Below are 27,311 nucleotides of genomic sequence, written 5' to 3'. Positions count from 1 at the left end.
TTTTTTTTCCAGCTGTTGGTTCTGCCAGCAAAAATGCCAGCCGGAGAGCTAAACTGCCAGCAAAAGACACCTGCGTGGAACTTTGGAGCCCCTTAGAGCAGGGGCTGCAGAGCGGTGGTAGTGAAAAGATACTAGGTGAATCCATCATGCCTCTAAAATGAGAGTTCTTGTGCAGAGCTGGCTCTTCCTGTTCCCCCGTTCTTTCCCAGCTCACTCTGCACTTACCCCCATGTACCTGGGAAGGGTCTGCCCCCGCTTCGGCCCCTTGAGGTGGATGGACAGTGCCCTTGCATCTGAGTGTCTTGTCCCAGGTCACCAAGCCCCCTTTAGGACTGTCAGGCAAGTGTATCCCCCAATGTCAGTTTGTGTTGTAGGAGTCCAGACCTATCCATTCCTGTTGGCATAGGAGGCCTAGTAAGATGCAGGCAGAGAGAGAGGCTTGAGGCTTCTGGGTGTGGTGGTTTCCCTCTGCTGAGGCTCAGGGTAGCAGCTGGACACATCTGTCCAGCAGTCCGACTAGGGAGTCCCAGGGACTTTTCCCAAAAATCCAGCTGGGCTCCAGACTGTGCTGGCACCTGGGGCTGGGGTCCTCTCCCTGGAATCTGCAGTGAATAGATCTGTTGGCTTGATTTAGTAACCAGTGGCAGCCTTATCTCCTGGAAGACACCTGGGATTATGCTCCCGTGGCCCACCAAGTGGGGCTCTATTGCTCCCTGCAGCAGCTCTGTGGATACATTAGGGGACGTCCTGGGAGGAGAGCTTTCTCCTTGGTCCCTTCAGCAGCTGTGAGGACTGACAATCAGCAGTGTCTCACCCTGTTTGGGGGAGGTGGTCCTCAGCGGTCCTATACCCATAATGCTCTAGACCTCATCATTCCACCACCCTTCCAATGGAGAGGGGAGCTCTTTCCCCCATTATATCCATCAGAAAATAGGCTGAGGACAGGCTGAAAGTCTGGAGAGGAGGACCCCAGTCCTCCAAGGATCCATGGCCTTTTCAGCTAGACTCTGTCTGCCCCCTTCCTCCCTGAGGACTCAATGGCTTGGAAATGTCAGTTCCCTCACCTCACACTCCCAGACCCTGTGGAGGCTTGCAGCTACTCTTGACCCCATTGGCAGAGGGAGATGGGAGGTCCCATCAGGGTGAGGGGCACTGGCCCAGGCCAACCCCAGAGCAGGAAGGAAGGTGTCAGCCTGGAGGAGAGGAGAAAGAAGGGATCTTCTCCAAAGAGCACATCTCTCCTGTGGGTGGGGACTACAGGGTGGGTGGGCAGATACCTTTCCTGGAGTCCAGACTCCCAGAGGGTTCCTCCAGCCAAGCTGGGAGCAGACATGCCAACCCCCACCTCCACAGCAGTGCCTGCACTGTGCCTGGTGTTGCTGGGCCCATGCTCGGTCTGTGAAGGGCAGATGGTTCAATGTGGGGACTTCAGGCATGGTGCTGGCTCATAACTGGGGAAGCCAGCACCTGGTTCCTAGCAGAGGACTTAGAGACAACGGGGGGGAGCCTTAGGACCCCTCACACCCAGTGCCATGTGGGGGTCCTCAAGCCCCGGTCAACAATGGGGAGGCACAACCCCCCACACCTCTCTTATGTCTCACATGGCCCACCCTTCCTGAGTGGTGGTCTGAGTTGGCACATGGTTGAAAATTACCAATGCCTTCCTCCCCCAACTCTCCCCAAGGGTTTGACCCCACATGGTCAAGTCATATCAAATGGTACTTGTCATTTGGGTCCTTTAGTCACTACAGAGTTAAGAGAACAGACTTTGGGGTCAGATAGACTTGGGTTCAAATTCTGGCTCCACCATGCAATAGCTTTGAGACCTTTGAGCTAGTTCCTTAACCTCTCTGAGCCTCGGATGCCTCATCTGTAAAACGAGGATGTTAATAATAACATCCCAGGGCTGTCATGAAGACTAAGTGAGATAATATGTATAAGTAGCTTAGATGGAGCCTGGCCCATAGGAATAACAATACCAAAACCAACTCACTGCCGTCATTGAGTCAATTCTGACTCATAGCGACCCTGTAGGACAGAGAACTGCCCCATAGAGTTTCCGAGGAGGGGCTGGTGGATTCAAACCGCTGACCTTTTGCTTAGTAGCTGTAGCACTTAACCACCATGCCACCAGGGTTTCCAGGAATAGCAATAGGGAGGATTATTATTACTGTGATTAGAGGAGGGCAATGTCATCCAGAGAAAGGAGTCCTGGAAGCAGTAAGGGAGCTTGCCAGCAGGGCTCCTTATCCCCAGGAAGCTTTTCAAGTCACGGAGCAGAAAGGTGCAGGGGAAAGTTTAATATGTTTGTGTTTCTAAACCACAAGTTGGTCCGTATCTTTTCTCCTTGGCCCTAACCTGGGCTCTCAGCCCAGGCTGCTGGCACTCAGATGTTACAACAGGTCCCGACAGCCACAGGCTGAGAGATAGCTGGGAACTGCTGCCCGATGGGCCAATGCCCCAGAGCTGGCAGGGCTCAGAGAGCCATTTCCTGTGGTGAAATATCTGTTCTCAGTGCCCCTGTCCAGAGCTTCTGCCCAAATTGTAGAATGCCGGTGCCTAGACAACTCCCTCAACCAGAAGGCCTGCGCCAGCGGCCAAGCTCTTCAAAAAGGGTGCCTGGAACCAGGCCAGCAGGAGGCACATGGACGCTGGAGGAGACACTGTCCCCAGACTGTGCTTGCCACTTCCTGCACTATTGTCCTGCCCTCTCCTCTCTGAGCAGGACTGAACCAGGGACAGACCAGAGGAGGGTAAGGAAAGAGGAGAGGAACAGACAGGAATTAATCACTTGGGATCCACCTCCACGTCCCAACCTTTCCAACATGCAGAGAGGGTCACCTAACCCCATACAGCTGAGCCACGTGTAGGCACAACTGGAACTGCAGAAACTTGGGATTTCAGTGGGCCTTAGAGTTCCCCTGGTCTCATCTTTTATCCAGTATGGGGATTTTTTCTCTGACATGCCTGACAGACAGATAGATGGCTTCATGAATACCCCCAGTGATGGGATAGTCATTACCTCCTGGGTCAGTCTTGTTTGGAACCTTTGCCTCTCTCAAGGTCTCAAACCCCAAGGCAGCTTGCAAAGCTCAGAGGAACCTAGGGTTTCTAGATGTGCCCCTACAGGGTAGGGATGGGACTTGGCCAGTAGCCTTTCTGGGATACCCAAGACCTGGACTCAAACCAAATTAAATACCAATTCATTTCTGATAATATTTTAATGTTCCTCTTTACTGTAGTTCAACATTTCCAAAGCACTGCTTGGAGCGGTGGTTTTGGCATAGAAGGCATTTGTATTAAGAGAAGGTAACTTACATGTGCATTTGTGAATTAAGACAAATAAATCAGAGTGTTGATTCTAGGTTCAGCAAAGTAATGCATTTCATTCTAGCTTTGGTTCATTTCAAATGCTCAGCAACAACTTGCTTCCCAGAGCCAGCATTTTGGCCAGTCCCCAGGTAACTAATCTGTGGGGAAGCCATTATTGCAACGCCACCATCCCCCATCCTATATGGTTCAAGACTCATCAGTCAGCTTCCTGGGTCACGCCTACAGTGTTGTGTGGTCAGAGGAAAGAGAAAGAATTGGTTCAGGGAAGACACAGAGAGAGGAGGGGAAGACAGGGTGAGGAGAGGAGAGCAGAGACCACATGTCTGTGCATATGGAGGGGCCAGCGGGAAGGGCCGCAGTTAGCTGCCCCAGCTTCCACACCACACTCTCAGGGCACACAGGGCTGCATCTCTCCCAGGCAGCATGCCCCCGGCCAGGGGGCTGAGGACATCAGGGCTTGTGGTGCAGCCAGACAAGACACAGGCTTGTTTGGGGCTAGAGAGTTCCCACCGGCCACCTGACCTCTGTTTGGTGGGAACCTTAGAGTCAGCTATATAAGCAATAGAGGCCATGTGCAAATGATTTACCAGTAAATAACATTGGTGCATCTAAACACTCGGCAAAAAAAAATTATACATGGCAACGTCGGTCTTAGTTGCGTCGTTCTTAGTTGCTGTTACGTTGGTCCTTGTCAGTCTCCACGATGAGTAACTGAAGTTTGAGTTATTCAAAATTGATAAGAATCCCTGCACTGTCCTTGGTCCCTGTTCTGTGGCACTGGCAGTCACCCAGCCACCACATAAGGACAGCCATTTGGGGTCCAGATGTACTGAACCTCCAAGCCAGTGTCCCTCCCCTCAGCATTCAGCCCAAGTCGAGGACAGCCAGGTTTTCTCACTTCCTTATTTGGGGAAGAGACACAGATGCATGAGGAAAACCACCCTCTAACCCAAAAGAAGCAGGGCAAAGGACAGCCAGGTGTGAGCTGCTGGGATGCCATCCTGGTCCTCTGCCAAGGGACTGCTGCGGAGAAGCAGGGGATGCCGGCTAGGGAATGAAGACACAGGTAGCAGGCTGAGGAGCTGGGCCCCATTCTGTTTGGGAGTGTGGGGCTCCTGGAAGCTTTCTCGCCCAGGGAGACCTCTTCCCTGGAATCCTGAGGCCGGAGTTCTCAGGACTAAGCAAGGTCTGACAAGGAAATTGGAGTCCCTTTAAACATGCTTTCCCGCCAGTACTAGAAGGCGTACCCCCAGAACAGTCTGAGGACCTTGTCCAGATGGGACAGACAAGTTCTAGGACTCCAACTCCCACTCTCCAGGGTGTGTAGGTGGCGCAGCACCTCTCGGATCGAGGAGCAGCCGGCCTGCAGCCTCCGGAGCATGTATTTGCAATGCAAATTAATGAGTTAATTATGCCCAGACTGCGTTCAGCGCATCAGTGGGTCCGGCCCCCGCGCGGCCCGACCGAGGGGCCGCGGGCAGGTCTGGGTCAGGCAGGGTCTGATGGCGAAGGGCTGGCCGGAGCTGGAGCCGAGCGGCTGCAGGGAAAGAGGTGGGCAGGGGCGCCCCTAAGCACCGAGGCGCCTCGCCACCGCCCCTGCGCCCCTCGGCGACTTTTCCCAGCCTCTGTGTTGGCCGCGTCCTACCTGAGGCCACGCCCTGAAATCAAACTCGCGGGCAGGTGAAGCCGGCGCTGCACAAACATGTAAGCGCGGCCTCTCCTCGCCGCTCCCGCGCCGAGGTCCCTCCCGCCAAAGGCGGGCCGGGTTCCCGCGTCCTCCCCGGGAGCTCCGAGGGGCTTCCCGTCGGCAGGTGGGTGCCCCGCCGCCCTATGAGGCCAGCCAACCTCTCCAGACCGAGGTGGGGCCGCACGCCCAGCCCCGACCCCCGAGTTTTCATTCCCGAAGTTTGGGGCCGGATGGGGCCCGGTGCGCCCGGGGAGCGGCTTAAAGACAGAGACCTCGGCGCCCTTGGGAGCAGGCCTTACCTCTGTCGGCTGGACTCTAGAGGCCGGGGGACAGAGGGAGGTGTCCTTGGGAGGGCGCAGCACTCGCCTGCGAGGAGGGTCGCTCAGGGTCGGGACGCGGCGGGGACAGGGGCCGCCCCGGAAGCGGAGCTGCACCCACTCCCCCCTCCCCGTGCACCCCGGGGGCGGGCCACCCCCACCCCCAGCACCTGAGACGGGCGTGGGGCGATTCAGAATGCCCTGGTCTCGGTCTGTAACTTTGTATTCCTGATCTGTTTCAGCTCAGGAAGGGCCTTGGTCTTCCGCCTCCTCGGTGCCAGAGCTCGGTCCGCTGAAGGGTGAGGAGAAGTGAGGAAGAAGAGGCGAGGAAGGCGGCCCGAAGGCGGTGAGTGAGGGACCTCCCCACGGTAGGTCTGCGTGCCTTTTGAGACCCTTCTTGAGGGACAGGTTGGGAGACAGTGGGCAGGCAGGTGGCCGTCTTGGGCTGGCTTGTTCCTGATTGTTTCAGGAGTGCCCCCTTTATTCTAGGTGCCATTTCTCAATCCTTAGTGGGTGCCCATTAAGTTCCTTCCACCACCTAAGCCCTGGAAGGGTGACAGGGCTTCAAATGACCTGCCCTGCTGTGGCCCAGCCTCTTCTTGTCATCTGGTCTCATGCCTGTCTGGGGCGAGGCAATGCAAGGAAGGCCAGGATGCCTTGAATTTGTTTTGGACAAACAGGTTCCGGAACAGGCCTGCGTTGTTGCAGACCCAGTGTGCTGAGCGGGGCAGGAGAGGGTAGTGGCTCCTGGAGCCACCGGCAGAGATGCCACTCAGCACAGCCCAGCCTGCCAACTCATTCTTGAATCTCCAGTCCAGCTCTTCCCACACCCAGTGAGTGGCATCTGATCTGGAATGTAGGTGCTGTTAGGGACACCAAGGGCTGAGACAAGAAGAGTTTCTAGGGTGTACATAGGCTGCATTTTCTGCAGCTTTCCCCATTCCAGTGTTTTTTAGGCCCCTCTTCTAACTTGTTTATCTTGGCGGAGGGCTCTGTCTGTGGTAATTTCTACAGCTAGCACAGCATACACTGTGATGCTGTGTTTTCTCCTCAGGCCGTATATAGGACAATGGCTGAAAACATAGCATTTGGAACCAGAAAGATCTGGGTTCAAATCCTGACATTGCCTTTGACTCCTTAAGCAAGTTCCTTCTTTCCAAACTTTTTAATGTCCTCGTCTGTAAAATAGGGATAATGCCTTCCTCACAGGATAGTTGGTGGGAGTAACTATAATAATAAATGCAAAGCATCGCATCAGTGGGCCACCTCACCAGCCTCCACTTGTTATTACTGAGGAGGAGCAAGCTGCACTGAGCCCTCCTCTCTTGGAGAACTTTGCAAATAGTCTGGCTGTTTGGCAGGAGATGGTTGGAGGGTGTTAGACAAAGCAACAGAAATAAAGTAATGGCAGAAGGGTCCGTGGAAGGTGAGTCGTCAGAGACCCCGATTCCGCTTCTCTGGACCTTGTGAAGGCCCCAGGAATGGGCCATTTCTGGAAGGGGATCTGGGTTTAGCGGCAGAAACAGCAGCCCCCCTACCCAGGTATATGTCACACATGTTTGCATGTTTATGGGAGACCCCTGGATACACAGGTACCGCAGGTGCTGCCTGGGCAGAGGGGGCTGCTGGCCTGAGGCCTCCAGTTCTACCTTGACTCCAAGGAGCTGTGTGATCTGGGCTAAGTCATTTGACTTTTCTGTACTCCGGGCGTAGTGAAGGAGCACACAGAGATCTGGGTTTGAATCTGAGCTCCACACCTGCCATTTTGGACAATTATTTATCCTTTTTGTGCCTCAGTTTTTTCATCTATAAACTGGAGCTCGTAGAATCTACATCATAGAGTTATTGTGGCCATTAAATTAACTAATAAAAGGCACCTAGTGTTTTTTTTTTTAGTACAGTATTTGACACGTGGTAGGTTCTTTACGTGTGTATTCCCTTTCTCTTCTTCTTGCCATCTTTAAAATGGCCGCAGTAAAGCAGGTTCTGCCCCTCTCACAGCAGTGTTGGGAGCTTAAGATGTGGAGGTGAACGAAAGAGAGAGAAAGGTCAAAATTCAGGTCTGTGAAAGCAGGGGCAAGCTTGTGATCAGAGGACTCTAGAGGTCCCTCTGGCTGGGCAGTGAGGACTCTGTGATGACCGAGCCTCTGTGTGTGGAAAATCTGGGATAGCGAGAGAGGTCAGGGAAGCTCGTTTTCCAGACTCTTCCCTTGGAGCTGACCCTAGTGGAGTGATGGGGAAGAGGGGGCAAAGGTTGGGATTCTAAGTACAGTGAAGAGAGGTCAGAGGGATGGCCTGGCTCGAGCCAAGCCTGAGGGCTGGGCCACAGTGCTGCCCGTGTGGGCTGGAGCCGGGCAGGAGAGGCGGCCTGAGTCAATATTGACCCTCTGCAGCAGCCAACCTGGCTCTTGGGTCTCTCACTGAGCCAGAGTGTTGACACAAGTGATTGAATGAGCTTTATTATCGTATTCTTTTAAACAGCAGCTGCATTATCTCTCCCCTGGGGACTCCCTGGGATCTGAAGTGTGGGAATGCTGAGAAGGGTGGAGCCTCAGACATTTTGGCTTGTTATGTGCACAGTGCCCTCTGCCCTGGCACGGGCAGCCTGTCTCTGAGCCACTCCAAGGGACAGCAGACCTCAGGATACACTCAGCCTCCTGAGGAAGCTCCACACTTCAGCACAGTGGGCCTGGGCCAGACTTACAAAGCCTGCAGGTGATGGGGTGAGGGCCATGGCCTGGGTCTGTGGCCCACCCACACTGTAGGTGACAGCTGGGCAGAACAAGCAGGTGAATTCTCTTCAGGCCTTTCCTCTGGGTGTGTTTCTCTGAGCCAGGAAAGGGTGCTGGGAGTGCCAGCTCTCCTGACTCCCAGAGGACCCCAAAGAGCTACTCTCTGTGAAGAGGGGCAGATGGCAGAGCCAGACCCCTGGTGGAAGGGATGGAGGAGATAGAGTCAGGGGCCTTAGGAAGGGAGGAGCTCCCCACCACTGACAAAATTCAGGAGAGCGTGGACGGGCTCCCTGCCAGAATGCCACAAGGGAACTGACAGGTGGACAGGGTGTGGCAGGAAGTCAGACCACACCAGCAAGCCCCACGTGGTGAGCCTCACAGTGTGTTCCGTGGTGGAGGTGGGGTGAGTATAGCAACATCTGTATTAAAGAAGCAAATTGAATGCATGAGAGGAAGGTTGTCTTGTTCACCAAGGTCCCCAAGCCTGGAATAGAGTAAGCACACAAAAAATATTTATTTATTGTACTTTAGGTGAAAGTTTACGTCCCAAGTTAATTCTCATACAAAAATTTATGCACACATTGTTATGTGACCCTAGTTGCAATCTCTATAATGTGACAGCACACTCCTCCTTTCCACCCCAGGTTTCCTGTGTCCATTGAACCAGCTCCTATCCCTTTCTGCCTTCTCATCTCCCGACAGGAGCTACCTATTTAGTCTCCTGTATCTAAGAAGCACACTCTACACGAATATTATTTTATGTTTTATAGTCTAGTCTAATCTTTGTCTGAAGAGTTGGCTTTGAGAATGGTTTAAGTTCTGGGTTAACAGAGATTCTGGGGGCCATGTCTTCCGGGGTTCGTCCAGTCTCAGTCAGACCATTAAGTTGGGTCTTTTTATGTGAATTCGAGTCCTTTGCCCCACTTTTCTCCTACTCCGTCAGGGACTCTCTGTTGCGTTCCCTGTCAGGGCAGTCACAGGTAGTAGCCAGGCACCGTCTAGTTCTTCTGGTCTCAGGCTGACGGAGTCTCTGGTTTATGTGGCCCTTTTGTCTCTTGGGCTAATATTTTCCTTCTGTCTTTGGTGTTCTTCATTCTCTTTTGCTCCAGGTGGGTTGGGACCAATTGATGCATCTTAGATGGCCGCTGGTAAGCTTTTAAGACCCTAGACGCCACTCTCCAAAGCGGGATGCAGAACATTTTCTTAATAAACTTTGTTATGCCAGTTGACCTAGATGTCCCTCGAAACCATGGTCCCCAGACCCCTGCCCCTGCTACTCGGTCCCTCAAAGTGTTTGCTTGTGTTCAGGAAACTTCCTAGTTTTTGGTTTAGTCCGTTTGTGCTGACTTCGCCTGTATTGTGTGCTGTCCTTCCTTTCACCTAAGATAATTCTTGTCTACTATCTAGTTAATGAATATCCCTCTCCCTCCCTCCCTACCCTTGTAACCATCAAAGAATGTTTTCTTCTATGTTTAAACCTTTTCTTGAGTTCTTATGATAGTAGTCACATGCAATATTTGTCCTTTTGCAACTGACTGATTTCACTCAGCATAACATCTTCCAGATTCATCCTCGTTGTGAGATGTTTTGCAGATTTATCATTGTTCTTTATCATTGCGTAGTACTCCATAAAGAAAATGTACTATAATTTGTTCATCCATTTGTCTGTTGACGAACACCTAGATTGTTTCCATCTTTTTGCTGTTGTGAGCAGTGGTGCAGTGAACATGGGTGTTTATATGTCTATTCATGTGATGACACTTATTTCTCTAGGATATATTTCAAGTAGTGGGATTGCTGGATGCTATGATACTTCTATTTCTAGCTTTTTAAGGAAGCAGCAAATCGATTTCCAAAGTGTATAAGTGTTCCAGTCTCTCCACAACTTCTCCAACATTTAGTATTTTATGTTTTTTGGATTAATGCTAGCCTTGTTGGGGTGAGTTGGAATCTCATTGTAGTTTTGACTTGCATTTCTCTAATGGCTAATGATCTTGAGCATTTTCTCATATATCGGAATGTCGTGTTTGGTGAAGTACCTGTTCATATCCTTTGCCTATTTTTTAATTGGGTTATTTGTCTTTTTGTTATTAAGGTTTTGCAGTATCTTGTAGATTTTAGAGATTAGACCCTGATCGGATATGTTGCAGCCAAAAATTTTTCCCAGTCTGTAGGTTATCTTTTTACTCTTTTGGTGAAGTCTTTTGATGAGCATAAGTGTTTGATTTTTAGAAGCTCTGAGTTACCTAGTTTCTCTTCTAATGTTTGTGCATTGTTAGTTATGGTTCGTATTTTGTTTATGCCATGTATTAGGGTTCATAGCATTGTCCCTATTTTTTCTTCCATGATCTTTATCATTTTAGATTTTATATTTAGGTCAAAAAATATTTTTTTACTAAATGAATGAGTAATATAATTGTATATTTAAACAATCTCCAGAAAATTTAAGTTTGAGAAAAGCTTTCTGGCTGATGAGCACACTTTACTGAAAGGCTGTCTTCACTTCAACGTAATTTTCAATGGGGATGGGGTGAGGCATGTTGCTCTTCACAGAGGAGTATGTGGGGTGCTGTTTCCCCAGAGGGGGTTATAAATAGACCAGGCAGCCCTGCTCCAGGTTTTGAGGTGGGAGGTCCCCGCTCTGGAGGTGGCAGGGTCCTGTATAGGTCATTCTGTGATTGGATGGTGGTGGTAGTAGGGGTCCTTTTCCAAGCTCTTTAGAACTCAAGGGGCTTACCTCTACCTCGGACTGTGAGTCTACTGTAGGCCCTTCCCTAGAGCCTTGGGTGGGCCTGAGAATGGCACAGGACGGGGTGGTAGGAGCTGGCAGCAGAATGCAGCAGCCTTCACATCAGGGTCCAGGTCAGACAGACTTGAGTCTGCAACTTATTTGCTGCTTGACTTGGGTGGCACAGTGGTTAAGAGCTTGGCTGCTGCCCAAAAGTTTGGCAGTTTGAATGTCTCAGCGACCCCTGGAAACCCTGTAAGGCAGTTCTACTCTATCCTATAGGATCACTATGAGTTGGGATCTACTCGATGGCAGCAGGTTTGGTTTGGGTTTTGTTGACTTGGGCAAATTGCTGAATCTCTCTGAACATCAGCTTCCTCATCTGCTTAATGGAAACAATGATAGTCCTGCCTCACAGGCTTGTGGTGACGATTAAATGAGATCCTGTATGCAGGATGCTCAGTCTAGAGCCTGGTGCATACACTAACATTCTGAGTGATGATTATTAAAAATACCCAAAAGTGCTCCTTGAGTGTGAACAGCTGCTGTTTCTCCCCATCACTGTGCCTGGAGAAGCTGGCAGAAGCAAATGAGTCCATTCCCTTGTCACTGATAGAAATGCTGGGGTCCAGAAAAGGAGGGGAATAAGCCAAGATCAAGGAGCCCTGGTGGCAAAATGGTGAAGCACTTGGATGCTAACCAAAAGGTTGGCAATTCGAACCCACCCAGTGAGAAGGACCTGGTGATCTGCTTCTGAAAACCCTATGGGTCAGTTCTACTCTATCACATGGGGTCGCTATGAGTCAAGATGTACTCAACAGCACCTAACAACAGCAAGCCAAGGTCACAAGATGGAAGTTGGGAATCCCAAGCCCCAAGGTCCACAGCTAGCCAGTGCTTGCCCATGTGGCCCTGGATGAGAGCTCTGAGAAGCTGGCCAGGCCTCCCCTTGAGGAAGCCTGGATGTGCCCTCCCTACTCTTGCTCACTGGTGCTCAGAGCGGATGCACCGACATGGAGGTTCTGGGAACCAGGAGGCAGCCCAGTGTACAGCTGCCTCCTGTCTCCCAATCAACCAGCAGTGGAGGAACCTCACCAAGTCTCATTCCCAGCAAACAGTTTACCAACATCCCAGAACTTATCCAACCAACCAAATCCTGCCCCCTTCAGAGAAGCCACAAACACTTTTGGATTTGCTTTCTGGAAGCCACCTTCCCAGCCTGCAGTACATTCTTGTGAATCCCTTCAATGATCCAAGTGTCCTATCCTTGAAAGGGATTCTCGGTCTGGGGGGTGGAGAAGTGGGGCAACTATGGTGGACACCACCACTTATGGTCAAAGGCAGGGGTGACAGTGAGGTGAGGAGCACCACTGATACGGGCTCAAGACAGGCCTCAAAGGTGATCCCCAAAGAGGAATACTGGAAATACCAGAGCGTGCTTGGAACCGGCATGTGCACTCACAAGGGGTCTGCCCCAAATGGCAATGCTCATTTGAGTGTCTAAGCTCTGTTTGAGGTTTAAACACAGACTCATTCTCCACCTCTGCCTTGGGTTTATGGGGCTCTATTGGGTGCTCAGCAGCTGGGTGGCGCAAACAATTAAGTGCTAGACTACTAGCTGAAAGGTTGGCAGTTCAAACCCACCCAGAGATAACACAGAAAACAATCCTATGGAGCAGTTCTCCTCTGCACACATGGGGTCTCCATGAGTTGGGATCAACTCAGCGGCAATGGGTTTTGGTATTTTTGTTTTATTAGTGTACTCTGGGTGGCCCGAGGAGCTCTGGTGGTGCAGTGGTTAAGCACTCGGCTGCCAACTGAAGGTCAGTGGTTTGAACCTAACAGCTGCTCCTCAGGAGAAAGACGTGGCAGTCTGCTTCTGTAAAGATTACAGCCTTGGAAACCCTATGGGGCAGTTCTGTTCTGTCCTAGAGGGTCACTATGAGTTGGGAACGACTTGACGACAGAAGGCTTGGTTTTTTTGGTTTTGGGTGGCCCGAGCATCCCAGGTCCTGGCAGGTAGATGTCTTCTTCCCAGAGGAGAAGCAGTTTGGGAGAGTGACCCACCCACACTGAGGATGCTTTTTTTATCCTGTGCGGACACCAGGCTAGCTAAGCCACAGTGCCTAGCTCCGGGGGCCCCCAATAGCTCCAGAACTGCCACCTCAACCCCTTGATGGTGTGGAAAAGTAGCATCAGCCACAAAATCCGGCCCACCACTGCTTTAGCCAAGTGCTTCAGCTGCCTGGCTCCAGGCTGAGCCCCTTTAGAGGGACCTGGACTCTCCCTGGGCTAGAGAGAACACACGCCTGCTGTTTCTGCAGCTTTTCATGAAGGTCAGCCCTGACCATCACAGCCCCGGCATGGGCTCTCTGGCACATATCATTCACCCCTTGCAGAGCCAAAACCATCCTGGCTCCAAACAAGGCAGGGGTCAGCTTGCAAGTCAGGGCAGCCCCACTCTTCTGCTGGACTCTGCTTGTAGATCATCCCAGGAAAGAACTCAGCCCTGCCTGCCCCCTTCAGACACACTCCCACGGGTTCCTCAGGCTGCTCAGCCCCAACCAACCCTGTTCAGCGAGACCCACAGTGAAGGAGGTTCACAATAGCCCGATCCCTCCAGAGCAGGCATAGTGAACAGAGGTGGGCTTTGGAATCAGATCTGGGCTCAAACTCAACCCACTCATTTCCTGGTTCTGTGACCTTGGACAGGGCCCTGGAGGCACAGTGGTTAAGTGTTTGGCTGCTAACCAAAAGGTTGGTGGTTCAAATCCACCAGCTGCTGCTTGGAAACCCTATGGGGCAGTTTTACTCTGTCCTGTAGAGTCACTGGAAACGCTGGTGGTGTAGTGGGTAAGAGCTACAGCTGCTAACCAAAAAGCCGACAGTTCACATCCCCCAGGCACTCCTTGGAAATCCTATGGGGCAGTTCTATTCTGGCCTATAGGGTAGCTATGAGTTAGAATAGACTCAATGGCGGTGTTTTTTTGTTTTTTTTAATAGAGTCGCTGTGAGTCGGAATTGACTCAATTGCAATGTGTTTTTTTTTTTGGTTTTGGTGACCTGGGACAGGTTATTTCATCTCTCTGAGCCTCATTTAGATTTGTGGATAGTGATAATTCCTACCTCCCAGAGTTGATTGTTGTGAGGATTAAATGAGCTAATTCTTAGAAATGGCCTAGCGCATAGTTGTTGTTGTTAGGTGCCATCGACTCGGTTCTGACTCATAGTAACACTTTGTACAACAGAAGGAAACACTGCCCAGCCCCACACCATCCTTATGATGATTGTTATGCTTGAGCCCATTGTTGCAGCCGCTGTGTTAATCCATCCCATCGAGGATCTTCCTCTTTTTCTCTGACCCTCTACTTTGCCAAGTATGATGTCCTTCTCCAGGGACTGATCCCTCCTGATAACATGTCCAAAGTATATGAGACGTAATCTTTTCATCCTTGCTTCTAAGGAGCATCCTGGCTACACTTCTTCCAAGACAGATTTGCTCATTCTTTTGGCAGTTCATGGCATATTCGATATTCTTCACCAACACCACAAGTCAAAGGCATCAGTTCTTCTTCTGTCTCCCTTATTGTCCAGCTTTCGTATGCATATGTGGCTTGGGTCAGGCGCACCTTAGTCTTTGAAGTGACGCCTTTGCTTTTTAATGTTTTAAAGAGGTCTTTTGCAGCAGATTTGCCCAATGCAATGTGTCGCTTGATTTCTTAGCACACAGTAGGTGCTCAGAATAGCTTCTTCCCATTCTTTCTCCACATCTCCTGCTCCTCCTACACCCAGTCACATCTTTCAGTGACCTCAGGCCTGTAGCTCCCTGAACTGTCCCGCCAGCTCCAGCCTCGGGTGTATTGGGTGTGGCAGTGTTTTTTCCAGAAGCCTCTGCCAGCAACTGACTGGCCCCCATCTGTCCAGGATCTGGCAGGAGGAAGCGGCAGCATCAGGAACTATGCTAGGGGGAGTTTCTTTCTCAAACTGGTTTGGGCTGTCCTTGCTGACTCTGGGCAGCAGCTGCTCCTCCTAGTCTTGGGCAGCTCCCCTGCTGGAAGGTGACATCTGCAGACATTCAGAAGAGTAACGTTCAAAGCACTCTCAACCCCAGCAATGCATAGAGGCTCAGAGAAAACCCTCAGCTGGCTCCCTCCCTTGTGATGGGCGAGGTGTCCCAGGGGAGGACTCACAGCCTGAGGTCATCCTGAGTGAGGCCCTGTCTCTGCTCATTTCTACTTTAGAAGCTTTATTACTCCACCTTTCACATTTAGGTTTATGATGAGGCTCAAATTGATTTTTGAGTATGATATGAATTAGACATCGAGGTTCATTTTTTTCCATATGGATATCGAATTGCTTCAATAACAGTTATTGAAAAGATTATCTGTTCGCTACCATATTTCAGTGTCACCTTTGTCATAAATCAAGTGACCCTATAGGCGTGAGTCTATTTCCAGAGTCTCTCTTCTGTCCATTGGTCTCTTTCTCAATGTTTGTGCTAGTTCCACACTGTATTAATTATTGTAGCTTATATAGTAAATCTGGTAGCGTAATCCTCCAACTTTGGTTTTTAAGATTAGCTTGGATATCCCTGGTTCTTTATGTTTCTCCGCACATTTTAGAGTCAGTTTGTCAATTTCGACCAAAATGAATGTGCTGGGATTTTTATTTTAAAAAACTTTTTTTTTTTTATTAAGATCGAAATAAATCTATAGGTCAATTTGGGAATAACTGACCTCTTAGCCACATTGAGTATTCCAACCTCTAAGCATATCTTTGTTTTGTACTTTTCAATGTAGAGATTTTGCACACCCTTCATTAGATTTATTCCTAGGTATTTGATATTTTTAATGCTATTGTAAGTGCTATCTTTTAAAAATTTTTATTTTCCAATTGTTTCTTGCTGATATGTAGAAATACAAGTAATTTTTTTATGTTGACCTTGGATCAGGGGACTTCTAAGTTCACTCATTAGTGCCAACAGTTTGTATGTAGATTCTTCTGAATTTTCTAGTACTTTATTAGTTTGTTAGAGTTTATTAATTGCAATAGTTTATATGTAGATTCTTCTGAGGTTTCAGTGTACATTGTCATGTCCCCAGGCAGTTTTGATACCATCACATTGTGAATGAGTCCTAGCAGCCTCGCCTTAGGTTGTTGACTTCCCATTAGCTAAGTGATTGGCTCTGATTTCTTTCTTTCTTGGTGAAAATATACACAGCAAAACACACCAATTCAACAATTTCTACATGTACAATTCAGTGACATAGATTACATTCTTCAAGTCGCATAGGCAGTCTCACTTTCCCTTTCCGAATTATTCCACCACCATCTACCTATACTCACTGCCCCCTAAGTTTCTCATCTAACCTTTCTAGTTGCTGTTGTCGATTTTATCACATATAGATAATTTTTTAAAACAGCACAATGGTCAAAGCAAACATTATTAATTAAGCTAAATTATTGTTTAGTTTAAAGGGGACTTCAGGGGATAGTTTTGGTTTAAGGTTTAAGGATTACCTCGGGACAGTAGTTTCGGGGGTCATCCAGCCTCAGTGGCTCCAGAAAGTCTGGATTCTACGAGCATTTGAAATTCTGTTCCACGTTCTCTCCCCATCCCCTTTTGATCAGGATTCTTCTATAGAGTCTTTGATCAAAACATTCAGCGATGGTAGCTGAGCACCATCCAGTTCTTCTGGTCTCATGGCAAAGGAGACAGTTGTTCATGGAGGCAGTTAGATACACATTCCATTTCCTCCTCCTGTTCCTGACTCTCCTTCTTCTTCTGCTGCTCTAGGTAAATAGAGACCAACTGTTGTAGCTAGGATGGCAGCTCAAAAGCTTTTTTTTTTTTTTAATCTTACAGTTTATTTTTTTAATGTTTTTTAATTGTGCTTTAGATGAAGGTTTACAGAGCAAATTAGTTCTTATTGAACAATTAATACACCTATTGTTTCGTGACATTGGTTGCCAACCCCACCATGTGTCAATACTCTCCCCTTCTTTTTTTTCTTAATTAAATTTTATTGTGCTCTAAGTGAAAGTTTACAAATCAGGTCAGTCTCTCATACAAAAATTAACATACAGCTTGCTATAGACTCCTAATTGCTCTCCCTCTAATGAGATAGCACAGTTCTTCCCTCCACTCTCTCCTCGTGTTCATTTGGGTAGCTTCTGGCACCCTCTGCCCTCTCATCTCCCCTCTAGACAGGAGATGCCAACATAGTCTCATGTGTCTACTTGACCCAAGAAGCTCGTTCTTCACCAGTATCATTTTCCATCCCATATTCCAGCCCAATCCCTGTCTGAAGAGTTGGCGATGGGAATGGTTCCTGTTTTGGGCTAACAGAAGGTCGGGGGACCATGGCCTCTGGGGTCCTTCTAGTCCCAGCCTGACCATTAAGTCTGGTCTTTTTACGAGAATTTGGGGTCTGCATCCCACTGCTCTCATGCTCCTTCAGGGGTTCTCTGTTATGTTCCCTGTCAGTAGAAAGCTTTTAAGACCCTAGGCACTACACAGCAAATTAGGAGGTATTTGTATTAGGCCAATTGACTGGAATGTCCCATAAAACCATGATCCTAAACCTCTGAACAACAACAAAAAAATCCCATGAGGTGTTGTTTGGTTGTACATAGCGGTATCATCAGCTTCCCTCTTTCGTTGTTGTTAAAATATGTATAACACAACATTTGCCTATTCAACCTTTTTAAGGTATCCTACTTAGACTCAACGGCACTGGGACTGGGTTACTTAGTGATATCAATTACATTAACATGTTGGGCAACCATTACCCTTAATTGTTGCCAAATTTCCCATCACCACTCTGACGTCTAAATCTCTACTCGCCCTACCCTAAAGCCGGAGCTCAGTTCATTGCTTTTGCCAGCTCCCACCATCCCCGCCATAACCCCTAGACCCTAGAACTCCTGGGCTGTCCTTCTCCTCAGGCTTTTCCTGCTGCCTCTGGGGAGAACTTGTTTTGGAACTACTGTTAGAGTGGACTCAGGAGAAGGATCCCAGAGTCAGTCAGATCATTTGCCAAAGATGCTCTCTCAGTGCGTTCCTGCAGGAAAAGCTGGACACTGGGCTGAGGGAGACTGAAGCTGGGGAGAGGGCTGTTCTGGGAGGAAAGTATTACCCAGTTCTTCTTCAACTCTAGGGTGTATCGCTACACCCTCCAGAAGAATTCATGGAGCTAGGGAGGAAGTAGAAACAGTCAGCTAAACTAATCTAGGGATAGAGGGCCTCTCCCTGAGGCTGTGAGGAAGACCTGCTGAATGAAGATACTTCTGTAGCAAAAGGCAAAGGCTGAGAGGGAAGAGGTCAAATTTTACCAAACCACCAAGAGTTTACATAAGAGAAACGTGGTGAGGTCCCAGGCCCCGGAAATCAGGCATGATCTCTCAACAGGTAAATCTCAGAGGAAAGGACTTCATCACTCACAGACCTGTATCTCCACAGGGATACAAAGAGAGAGAAGCTAGCAAGAGAAACAGCCGCCATTTACTGGGCTTCTGCTCACTTAATACTCCCTAAACCCTGTGAGATATCTTTTATTAACTCTGTTTTATAGATGAAGAATAAAAGCAAACAAACAGTTGATTCTGACTCATAGTGACCCAATAGGACAGAGTAGGACTGCCCCATAGAATTTCCGAGGAGTGGCTGGTGAATTCAAACTGCCGACCTTTTGGTTAGCAGCCGAGCTCTCAGCCACTGTGCCAATGACTCCAGATGAAGAATCCCGAGGCTCAAATTGTTTAAGTAACTTGATCAAAGTCTCCCCAAATTCTTGGTGGACCTCCAACTCAAACGGTTGTTTTTCATCCCCAAGCCCTTGGCCTCTTGGGGTTCCACATGTGTGGCATTGCCCTAGGGAGCATTTAGTAGACTGGACCTCAAGGCCCTGAGAAGTGGCTGACTTTCCAAGGGATATGACATGGACTCAGAATACTCATGCCCAGTGAATTCCTAGTAGCTTCTTAGGAAAAAAGCGGTAACCAACTCCAGAACCTGCTGAAGTGGTTCCAGGGCAGGAGCCAAATAGAACGCCGTGGCCCCTGCATGCCAGATCTTTGGAATCTTAGGTGAGTGATCCTCTTTGATTCAGGTTGTTTCTTGAAACCTGGAAGTGACCTTTCCAGGTGACAGAAGCACCCATTGAACTGTTCAGAGCCATTTCAGATGTGAAGACATTCAAGCAGGTAGCCTGGACTCAGACTTCCATCAGCATGTGGTCCCAGGCTAGGCTCCCCTGAAGGCTAGGCTAGAACAGCACTGTGTAACACTTTACCTCCAAGGTTTCCGGTTTCCCTCTCTCAGAGCTAGTCACGTTATCCCTTGCACACCATGTCACCCCTGTTGGTGGAGCTGAGTAAGACCTTAGGCAAACCCAGAACTGGCAGAGCAAGGAATGGGAGTTCCACTGCAAGTGATGTTGCGTACCCTTGAGAAAGGGCCCCAAGGGGAGGTAGGGCTGTCTTTTCCCTTGTGAGCCTTAACCCTAAGAGAGTTGCACCTCACCCACCCCAATCTGTCCACTTGGCTCAGGGCCTTTCTGGAGTCAGGGCAAATCACCCAGTGACCATGAGGGTCCTTTTGGGGTTCCCTAGTCCTATGATGGAAACCCTGGTGGTATAGTGGTTAAGTGCTACAGCTGCTAACAAAAAGGTCAGTAGTTCAAATCCACCAGGTGCTCCCTGGAAACTCTATGGGGCAGTTCTGCTCTGTCCTATAGGGTCGCTGTGAGTCAGAATTGCCTAGACGGCAGTGAGTTGTTTTTTGTTTTTTTTTTTTTTGCGGTTGGGGGGGTGTTAGTCCTATGATAGGAGTCTCTGGATGATGCAAACGGTTATAACGCACTGGACTATTAATGGAAGGTAAGCAGTTTGAACCCACTCAGATGTATCTCAGAATAAAGGCCTGGCAACCTGTTTCTGAAAGGTCATAGACATGAAAGCCCTATGGAGTGCAGTTCTACTCTGAAACACAATGGGTGGCAGTAAGTCAGAATCACCTAGATCATGACTGGCTTGGTTTTGGTTGATCCAGTGATAAATGGCCCCAGGCAAGACACCATGCCTGTGAATTGGCTGGTTGTTGCTTGTTAATGCTGTGTATTCCATTAACAGTGTTCTGTTGTTGAACCATCGTGGGACAAACCTAAGTTGATCATTAAAAAAAAAAAAACTTTTTTAACATACTGTTGGATTAAATTTCTTAGTTTTGTTGAGGATTTTCACATTTATGTTCATAAGTGAGACTGGTTCACATCTTCCTTTTCTTGTAATGTTCTTACCTGTTTTCAGAATCCAAGTCATACGAGCTTCATAATATGAGTTTGCTGGCTTTCCTCCCCCTTTCCTCCTTTCTTAATTCCCTGACAGTGGAATGATATTTGTAATGGGCTTTGGATTTTATGAAAACACGCCCCCAGAGTCTGCCTCCTCAACAGGGGCCTTGGCACAGACAAGAAGACAGACACCTCTTTTCCTTGTTTACAGTCTGCGCTGGCTTATTTATGGTGCTTTTGTTTTCTCTGGGACTGCTCTGCTGGGAGCCAAGCATTTCCCTGAGGAAGCAGGGATGAGCATAAGGGAAGCCCATGGCTGGGGACAGGGGGCTGTGCTGGAGGGGGACTAGGGGGTGGGAAACCCAGACCCTGGGCGCCCAGCACTCGCTGCAACCGCTGCGTGGTTCCGGGGCCAGGCTCTGGTAAAGCCTAACCTCAGCTCAACCTGTGTGCACAGGCATCATGTTCCGAAAGAAAAAGAAGAAACGCCCTGAGATCTCTGCTCCACAGAACTTTCAGCACCGTGTCCACACCTCCTTCGACCCAAAAGAAGGCAAGTTCGTGGGCCTCCCCCCACAATGGCAGAACATTCTGGACACGCTGCGGCGACCCAAGCCTGTGGTGGACCCTTCGCGCATCACACGGGTGCAGCTCCAGCCCATGAAGGTGAGGTGGGCGTGCAGGGGTGAGTGCAGCCCCTCCCACCCCGCAGAAAACCATGCCTGGCAAAACCACACCATCACCTGGAGGAACCACTGAAAAAAATCAGACATCAATGAGTTTCCTGCTAAGCAGTCTCTCCTTCTCTCCCAGGGGAGTCCCTCTCTGCCCGGTTGCCAGATTTAGCAAATACTGAATGCCCAATTCCAGAAACCCTGGTGGTGTAGTGGTTAAGCGCTACAGCTGCAAACCAAAAGGTCAGCAGTTCAAATCCACCAGTCGCTCCTTGGAAACCCTATAGGGCAGTTCTACTCTGTCCTATCGGGGCGTTATGACTATGAGTTGGAATCAACTCAATGGCGACGGGTTTTTTTTTTTTTTTTTTTTGGTTTGGATGCCTGATAGAATTTGAATTTCAAATAGCAATGAATAATTTTTTGGTATAAGTATGTCCCATGCAGTTGCCCAGGGTTTGCCCTGCTGGCCTGCAGGCCCCACAGAAAAAGCCCTGGCCCACCGTGGGCCTGGGTAAATGATGGGAAAATTAATGAACCCGTGCGTGCCACCGCAAAGTAGGACTTAGAAGCTGGTGGGTGCTCCTCCCAAAGTGCCCAGTGCCCCAGTTCCTCCTGCCAGCAGGGTCTGCTCACCCCGCTCTTCTCTCCTACCCCACAGACAGTGGTGCGGGGCAGCTCGGTGCCCACAGATGGCTACATCTCGGGGCTGCTCAACGACATCCAGAAGTTGTCAGTCATCAGCTCCAACACCCTGCGCGGCCGCAGCCCCACCAGCCGCCGGCGGGCACAGTCCCTGGGACTGTTGGGGGACGACCACTGGGCCACCGATCCGGACATGTACTTGCAGAGCCCCCAGTCTGAGCGCACTGACCCCCACGGCCTCTACCTCAGCTGCAACGGGGGTGCCCCAGCAGGCCACAGGCAGATGCCACAGCCCGAGCCGCAGAGCCCACGGGTCCTGACCAATGGGCTGGCCGAGAAGGCACAGTCGCTGGGCCCTGCCGAGTTCCACGGTGCCGTGCAGCGCTGCCTGCAGCTGGGCGCCTGCCTGCAGAGTTCTCCACCAGGTACCTCACCCCCCACGGCCACTGGTAGGCGTGGGACCAAGGCTGCCAGGCACGGCTCCGAGGAGCCTCGGCCACAGTCTTGCCTGGTGGGCTCGGGCACAAGCAGGCCCGGCGGGGAGGGCAGCCCCAGCCCTGAGACCCAGGAGAGCAGCCTTAAGCGCAGGCTGTTTCGAAGCATGTTCCTGTCCACTCCTGCTACGGCCACAGCCCCGCCAAGCAGCAGCAAGCCAGGCCCTCCAGCACAGAGCAAGGTAGGTCAGCCTGGGGCTTCCCTCTGGGGCCACTCTTAGGAGGACAGTGTCAGAGACCCAGGCCCTGCCTGACCCTCCCCACTTACAGGTCAGGTTGAGGAGAGTGTGAGGGACCAGACTGATCCAGAAACTAGTGCCGCATCAGCTCAGGGCTCTACTCTGAATCAGCTGAGGCCACCGTCCTCCAGAGGCTGAGTGTGTGTGTGTGAGGCCAAGGTTACAAGCCAACCATTTTCCAGAGAGGCCCTTAGAGACTGGGGTGTATGGCTTACCTTCCTGCCCTCTGGGTGTGTCTAGGCGACCACCTGGGAGGTAGACAGTCCCCTGAAAAAGCAGCATCTTTAACCACAGTCCTAGAGCAGACCATCCCCCAGCTCTCAGTGCCCAGCAGCCCTCGCTGGGCCCCCACAGAGCTAGGCCACCAGCCCTATGAGGGTCTCTCCTTGCTCCTCTTCTAGAGCTCCTTCTCCTCCCACCTCTCGCTGGCCCCGTCCTCTCCTTGCTGAGGTGTCAGAAATGTCCATGTGGACCGCCTCCTCTAGTGAGAGTTCCTTCCTTCCTCCCTTCTTTTCCTTCCTCTTCCCTCCCCTCCCCTCCCTCGTTCCCTTCCTTCCTTCCTTTCCTTTTTCCCTCCTTCTCTCCCTCCTTCCCTTTTTATAATACTTGTTGTTTTGTTTAATATTTCTTTAACTATTTATTCTCACGTATGTGTGTCCTGTGAAAAGCTAGAGGACTGAATTTGCCAGGGTCTGGGAGCTTCTGGTATATGTGACAACCAGAGTTGCACATATTTTTCTTGTAAAAACAGAAACAGTGATTGGAGCCCTAGTGGTGACATTTCTGCACCTTGGCAGGCAGACTGGATTCTTACATTTCCTATGATATCCTGTCCATAGTGACATAGAAGTCTTTACTATTCGGCAGGTGAGAAGACTGATTCAAAGAGGGAAAGGGCGCTTGGGGCTGCTGTCTCCCCACCCTCTTGGCTCGCTGCTCCTGATTACAAGGCTTTAGGACCATGGTAGCGGCTATTCTCTTGCTCCTTTTTGAGGGGCAGGCAGAAATGTGCGCAGCCTACAGCATGCTGGTTTATGGTCATGCCCAGGAAACAGCTGCCTCACAGCAGCATGGGTTCTCGAGCCTTCCTCCCCTGGGGGCTTTAAAAACAAGCCTGGGAACCCGTCTGTGTGTGATGGTGTGAGTGGGGAGGGGGCTGGGGGAGTGGCCTGGACCTAACAACCTTTCTAGGTCCGGGGCCCCATGCACCCCAGCTGGCTTCATGAACCCATGGGAACAGGGGACAATGGGCTAGGAGCTCTCGTGGGGTGGCCGGTGGCAGATGAACAGGTGAGATGTGGCTTGATGTGTCATGTGAGGCACAGGGGTGTCTGTGAGCTGAGAGGTCTGTGGGAGGCCGTGGCCCTGAGGAGACAGTGCCTGGGGGGCTAAGGTTTGGGAGCAGGGCGGTGAACACTGCAGGAGAGGTGTGAACTGAAGTCGGACCCTCTCAGGCCCCTTGGGATTCCTGTTGGGTGGACTTCGGGATTTGAAGAAAGGGGGTGTCCACATTGGGCTGAGTGCCTTCTGGCACCCCACAGCAGGGGAGCAGGCCACCTGTCCATCCCCCACCCTTTACTGGGTACCTAACATGGCCTCTAATGCTGGGACGTGCTGGCTGTCGCCATGTCTGAGGAAGAGACCAGAGTTCCAGGTGAGTGGCTTCCTTGTAGGCACCTGGCCATACCTTTCCAAATGAACACTGTCAAGCAGGCCCTCTGAAAGGCAGGGCTGAGACACCTCAGAGCTGCTCTAAGCAGGATTTCTCAACCTCAGCACTCCTGACATGTTGAGTAGGATAATTCTTCATCATGGGGCCTGTCTACTCACTAGCTGCCAGTAGTACCACCTCCCCCTCGTGACAATCAAAAATGTCTCCAGTCATTGGCAAATGTGGCTTGGAGGACAAAATCGCTCCTGGTTGAGAACCACTGTTTTAGGCAAATCTCAGCCCAGATGGAGAGCGTGGGACTTCCTCTTCCTCCCCCCACTGCCTCCCAGGAGCAGCTGGACCAAGCCTGTGGCCCTCTCTCTGCCTGGTGGCACATCCACAAGGTGGGCTCTGGACAGTCACAGCAGCTCCCCCCAGTGGCGGTGTGCCAGCTGTGCTGCGGGAGGGCCTGGGGCCCCAGCCCTGCAGCCACTCACCTAGGCTAAAGAGCGAAAGGTCTGGAGTGGGGAGCACTGAGGAAAGAGGTAAGACAGCTTATCAGGAGCTTGGGGGAATTTAGAAGTGGTTCCATTTAGGGTCAGTAGGGCCAGATCATAAGAGCTCAACAGTCAGCAAACATTGGTTAAGTACCTGCCGTGTACCATGTACTCTGCTGTGCACCGAGGACGTACAGCATCAACACGTTACAGCATAGGGGCCTGAGGTTAGGCTGAAGGGGCCGAAGTCTAGCTCTGCCCCTCTCTGCTCAGTAACTCTGGGCCAAGTTACTTAACCTCTCTGAATCTATTTTGTTCTCTACAAATGTGGTTTCAGTGGTGAGAATTTATTGAGATAATGCATTTACAACACTTGCCAACGTGGCAAGCCCTTAATAAACAGCACTTTTTTTTTTTTTTTTTTTTTTAATTTTAAAAAACTTTATGGCATAGCCTCTGCCTTTGGGAACTTACAGTACAGCCCCCAAGCCCACAGCTGGAGAGCCCTGCCTGTCACCATGGTCCAAAGAAAATGAGGCAGGAGGGTAACTCCACCCATTACTGTTCTAGTGGATTCCTTCCCAAGAAGAGGTCTCAGTCTCACAAGTAACTCCAGAATTAAGCCAAAGCCCTTAACACTCAATTAACTCCATATTGCGTCCGCTTTCTCTCTGGGAGTGATTTAACAAGTTTTGTCTGGTCCTTCCTTGTGGTCATCCGTTAAGTAGAAGCTCCCTCCTTGTGTAGACAGGCAGCAAAGCCAAGCAAGGGACACTGGGGATCAGACCATGCTGGATTGAAGACTGAGCTGGCCCCACAAACTTGTGTCCCAGGCCACATGGGTGGTGGTCTCTTGCTGGATTCCTGCCCTTTCACTGCTTCCATTCGCTCATCCCAGCCCCAGCCCCAGCCCCAGGCCCAGCCCCAGCCCCAGCCCCAGCCCCAGCCCCAGCCCCAGCCCCCAGGGGCAGGCTCCCTCCCTGAGCTCAGTCAGCACCTACAGCAGGGGTCTTGACAGCAGGGAGAGGGAGTCCCCTACCTTGGCCCCCGATGGCTCATCCTCCTCCCCGCTCCCCCTGACCCCATGCCATGTATCTGCAGGGCAGAGATAGCCCATCTAGAAATCCTGGAGGCCAGAAGGAAATCATTTTTCAATGTTCCTGAGAAACTCTAAGGTAGAGAGACGTTAAGGGGCCATCAGAGCTGCCTCAAGACCAGCTTCAGGTGGTCCTCAAGCCCTACCCACCCCCGCCCCCACACCGCCACCACACGGATGCACATTTTCTAGGTTAATTCCACCACTCGCAGCCCCTCAGGTAGCCTCCTCAGAGCCTGGAGCCTCAGGGCCTTGGAGGCTGCCTTGGTGATCGAGGGGAGCCCTGCCCCACCTCCCTTCCAGCCCCTGCCTGGTGCGGTCTTGTGAACCCTCTGCTGCTGGCATCACAGCTCGGCAGGGGCCATGCTCCCCCCACCCTCAGCCCAGCCCTCCCTTAGGCTCCCCAAGGCCATAGAGTCACAGAGCGCGTCTGCCCAGAGCTACATCGGAAATCCAGGGGCCTGGATGGGATGCAGTCTCTACTCCAGGGACAGTTACTACCGGGGCCTGGGAATCTGCATTTATCCAGCTCCCCAGATCACCTGGGCACAATCCTCTGTTTTACAGAGGGATAGGCTCAGAGGGGGTGACTTGCCTAAGGTTCACTACAAGCAGAGCAGTGCCAGGACTGGGCCCCAGATCTCCTGACCCCAGTCCAGAAGGGCTCCACTATACAGGGAGGGGAGGACCAGGGTCCGATGCTGGCTAAGACATAGGGGAGTCCATTTACCATCTAAAGTCAAAGCAGTCCTGGGAGGCTTATCTGGCTCCGCCTTGCAAAGACCGAGCCGGAGCCATGCAGTTGCAGTCGGCCAGAGGTGGAGCAGCAAGGAGTCGGGGCGTGGGGAGAGGCTCCTGCGGGCAGGGGTGCCATCTGCATGCCGACCCCAGGCAAGGCCAGGGACTGGGTGGGGGTGGGGGCCCTGAAGCCTGAGAGGCAAGTGCTGAGGACATTGGAAAGGCTCTGGCTGAGCCTGGTAGGGCCCAAGGCCCAGTCTTGGATCTCTGAGCAAGTAGCCCAACCCAGGCTGATGGTGAGGACATATCCTGAGAGTTGATTCAGCTCTGGGGCCTAGGACCAGGACCTACTGTGATGCGTTCTGGAGAAGCTCCGAGAAGACCTCCCTGTGGCCCCTGAAGGCCACCTTTACTTACAGTGTCCCCCGTTAGGCTGCATATGGCCTCTCCAGGAACCCTTTTAAAAACACTCGGCCCCTGGGAAGGGTCGTGTCACACATCAGCAACACCTTGGAGAGAACCCAAGGTCAGGGTCCTTTCCTACCAGGGCAGCAGGAGGGCCCGGAAATGCTAGGAGCCTCGAAACCTTCCAGGGCTGGGCCTGACCAGGCTCACTGGGGCCCAGGCTGCCCCTGAGTACCACCCCTTCCTTCCCCACCAGAGGGCATAAGGATAGCCTCCCTGCCTTTTCTCCCGTTCCCCAGGCTAGGGCAGCCTCTCTGGGAGCTTCCAGCCTGGGAGGCCTTAGGACCCCCATGCTCTGGTGTGTACCTGGGCGCCTCCCTCCCCACCAAGGCTTGGGCTGGGCCCAGCCTCCTGACTCTAAGTCTCCAGCCCAGGGGGGACATGGTGAAGCCCTGGCTGCAGCATTGGCTCCCTGCTGTCAGGTACACGCAGAGCTATCAGACCCTGGCCATGGCTTCCCTGCCCGTGTCCTGGGGTCAGTCACAGCACAGCCCTGTTGCCCCCCACCCACTGCCACGGGCCTCTTCCTGTGGGCCCTTGGCTGGCTCAGGCCAGGTGGGGGGGAGCCACATTCCCTGTGTGCCACAGTGGCCTCCTGGGGGTCTGGCTGTCAATGGCCAAGGAATGACCCAGTGCGAGGACCCCCAGGCACATGGCTTACTGTGTCTTCACAGGAGTAGTAGAGGGGACGGGCCTGCTTACCTGAAGCATTGGATTCTGAT

The 27,311-nt window shown here is 51.2% G+C and overlaps 1 protein-coding gene across 5 annotated transcripts in view; it reads left to right on the top strand.

Moving 5' to 3' along the window:
• PAK6 (p21 (RAC1) activated kinase 6) overlaps nt 1–27,311 on the top strand; it is a 40,790-nt gene that overhangs the window by 8,139 nt on the left and 5,340 nt on the right. For 2 of the 5 annotated variants that reach the window (XM_049898501.1, XM_049898502.1), the window contains 4 exons: nt 13–135; nt 5,580–5,683; nt 20,548–20,756; nt 21,426–22,085. In XM_049898501.1, the coding sequence (XP_049754458.1) occupies nt 20,553–20,756; nt 21,426–22,085 (864 nt within the window). In that variant the 5' untranslated portion in view covers nt 13–135; nt 5,580–5,683; nt 20,548–20,552. Of the gene's footprint in view, nt 1–12; nt 136–4,872; nt 5,145–5,579; nt 5,706–20,547; nt 20,757–21,425; nt 22,086–27,311 lie in introns of those variants that run through there. The other 3 variants (XM_049898498.1, XM_049898497.1, XM_049898499.1) reach the window with 3 other exon arrangements.

The sequence above is a fragment of the Elephas maximus genome, chromosome 10 (genome assembly GCF_024166365.1).
Source record: "Elephas maximus indicus isolate mEleMax1 chromosome 10, mEleMax1 primary haplotype, whole genome shotgun sequence".
NCBI classification, from domain to species: Eukaryota; Metazoa; Chordata; class Mammalia; order Proboscidea; family Elephantidae; genus Elephas; species Elephas maximus.
The sequence above is the reverse complement of the archived record's forward strand: the minus strand, read 5'-3'. Positions and strand labels throughout refer to the sequence as shown.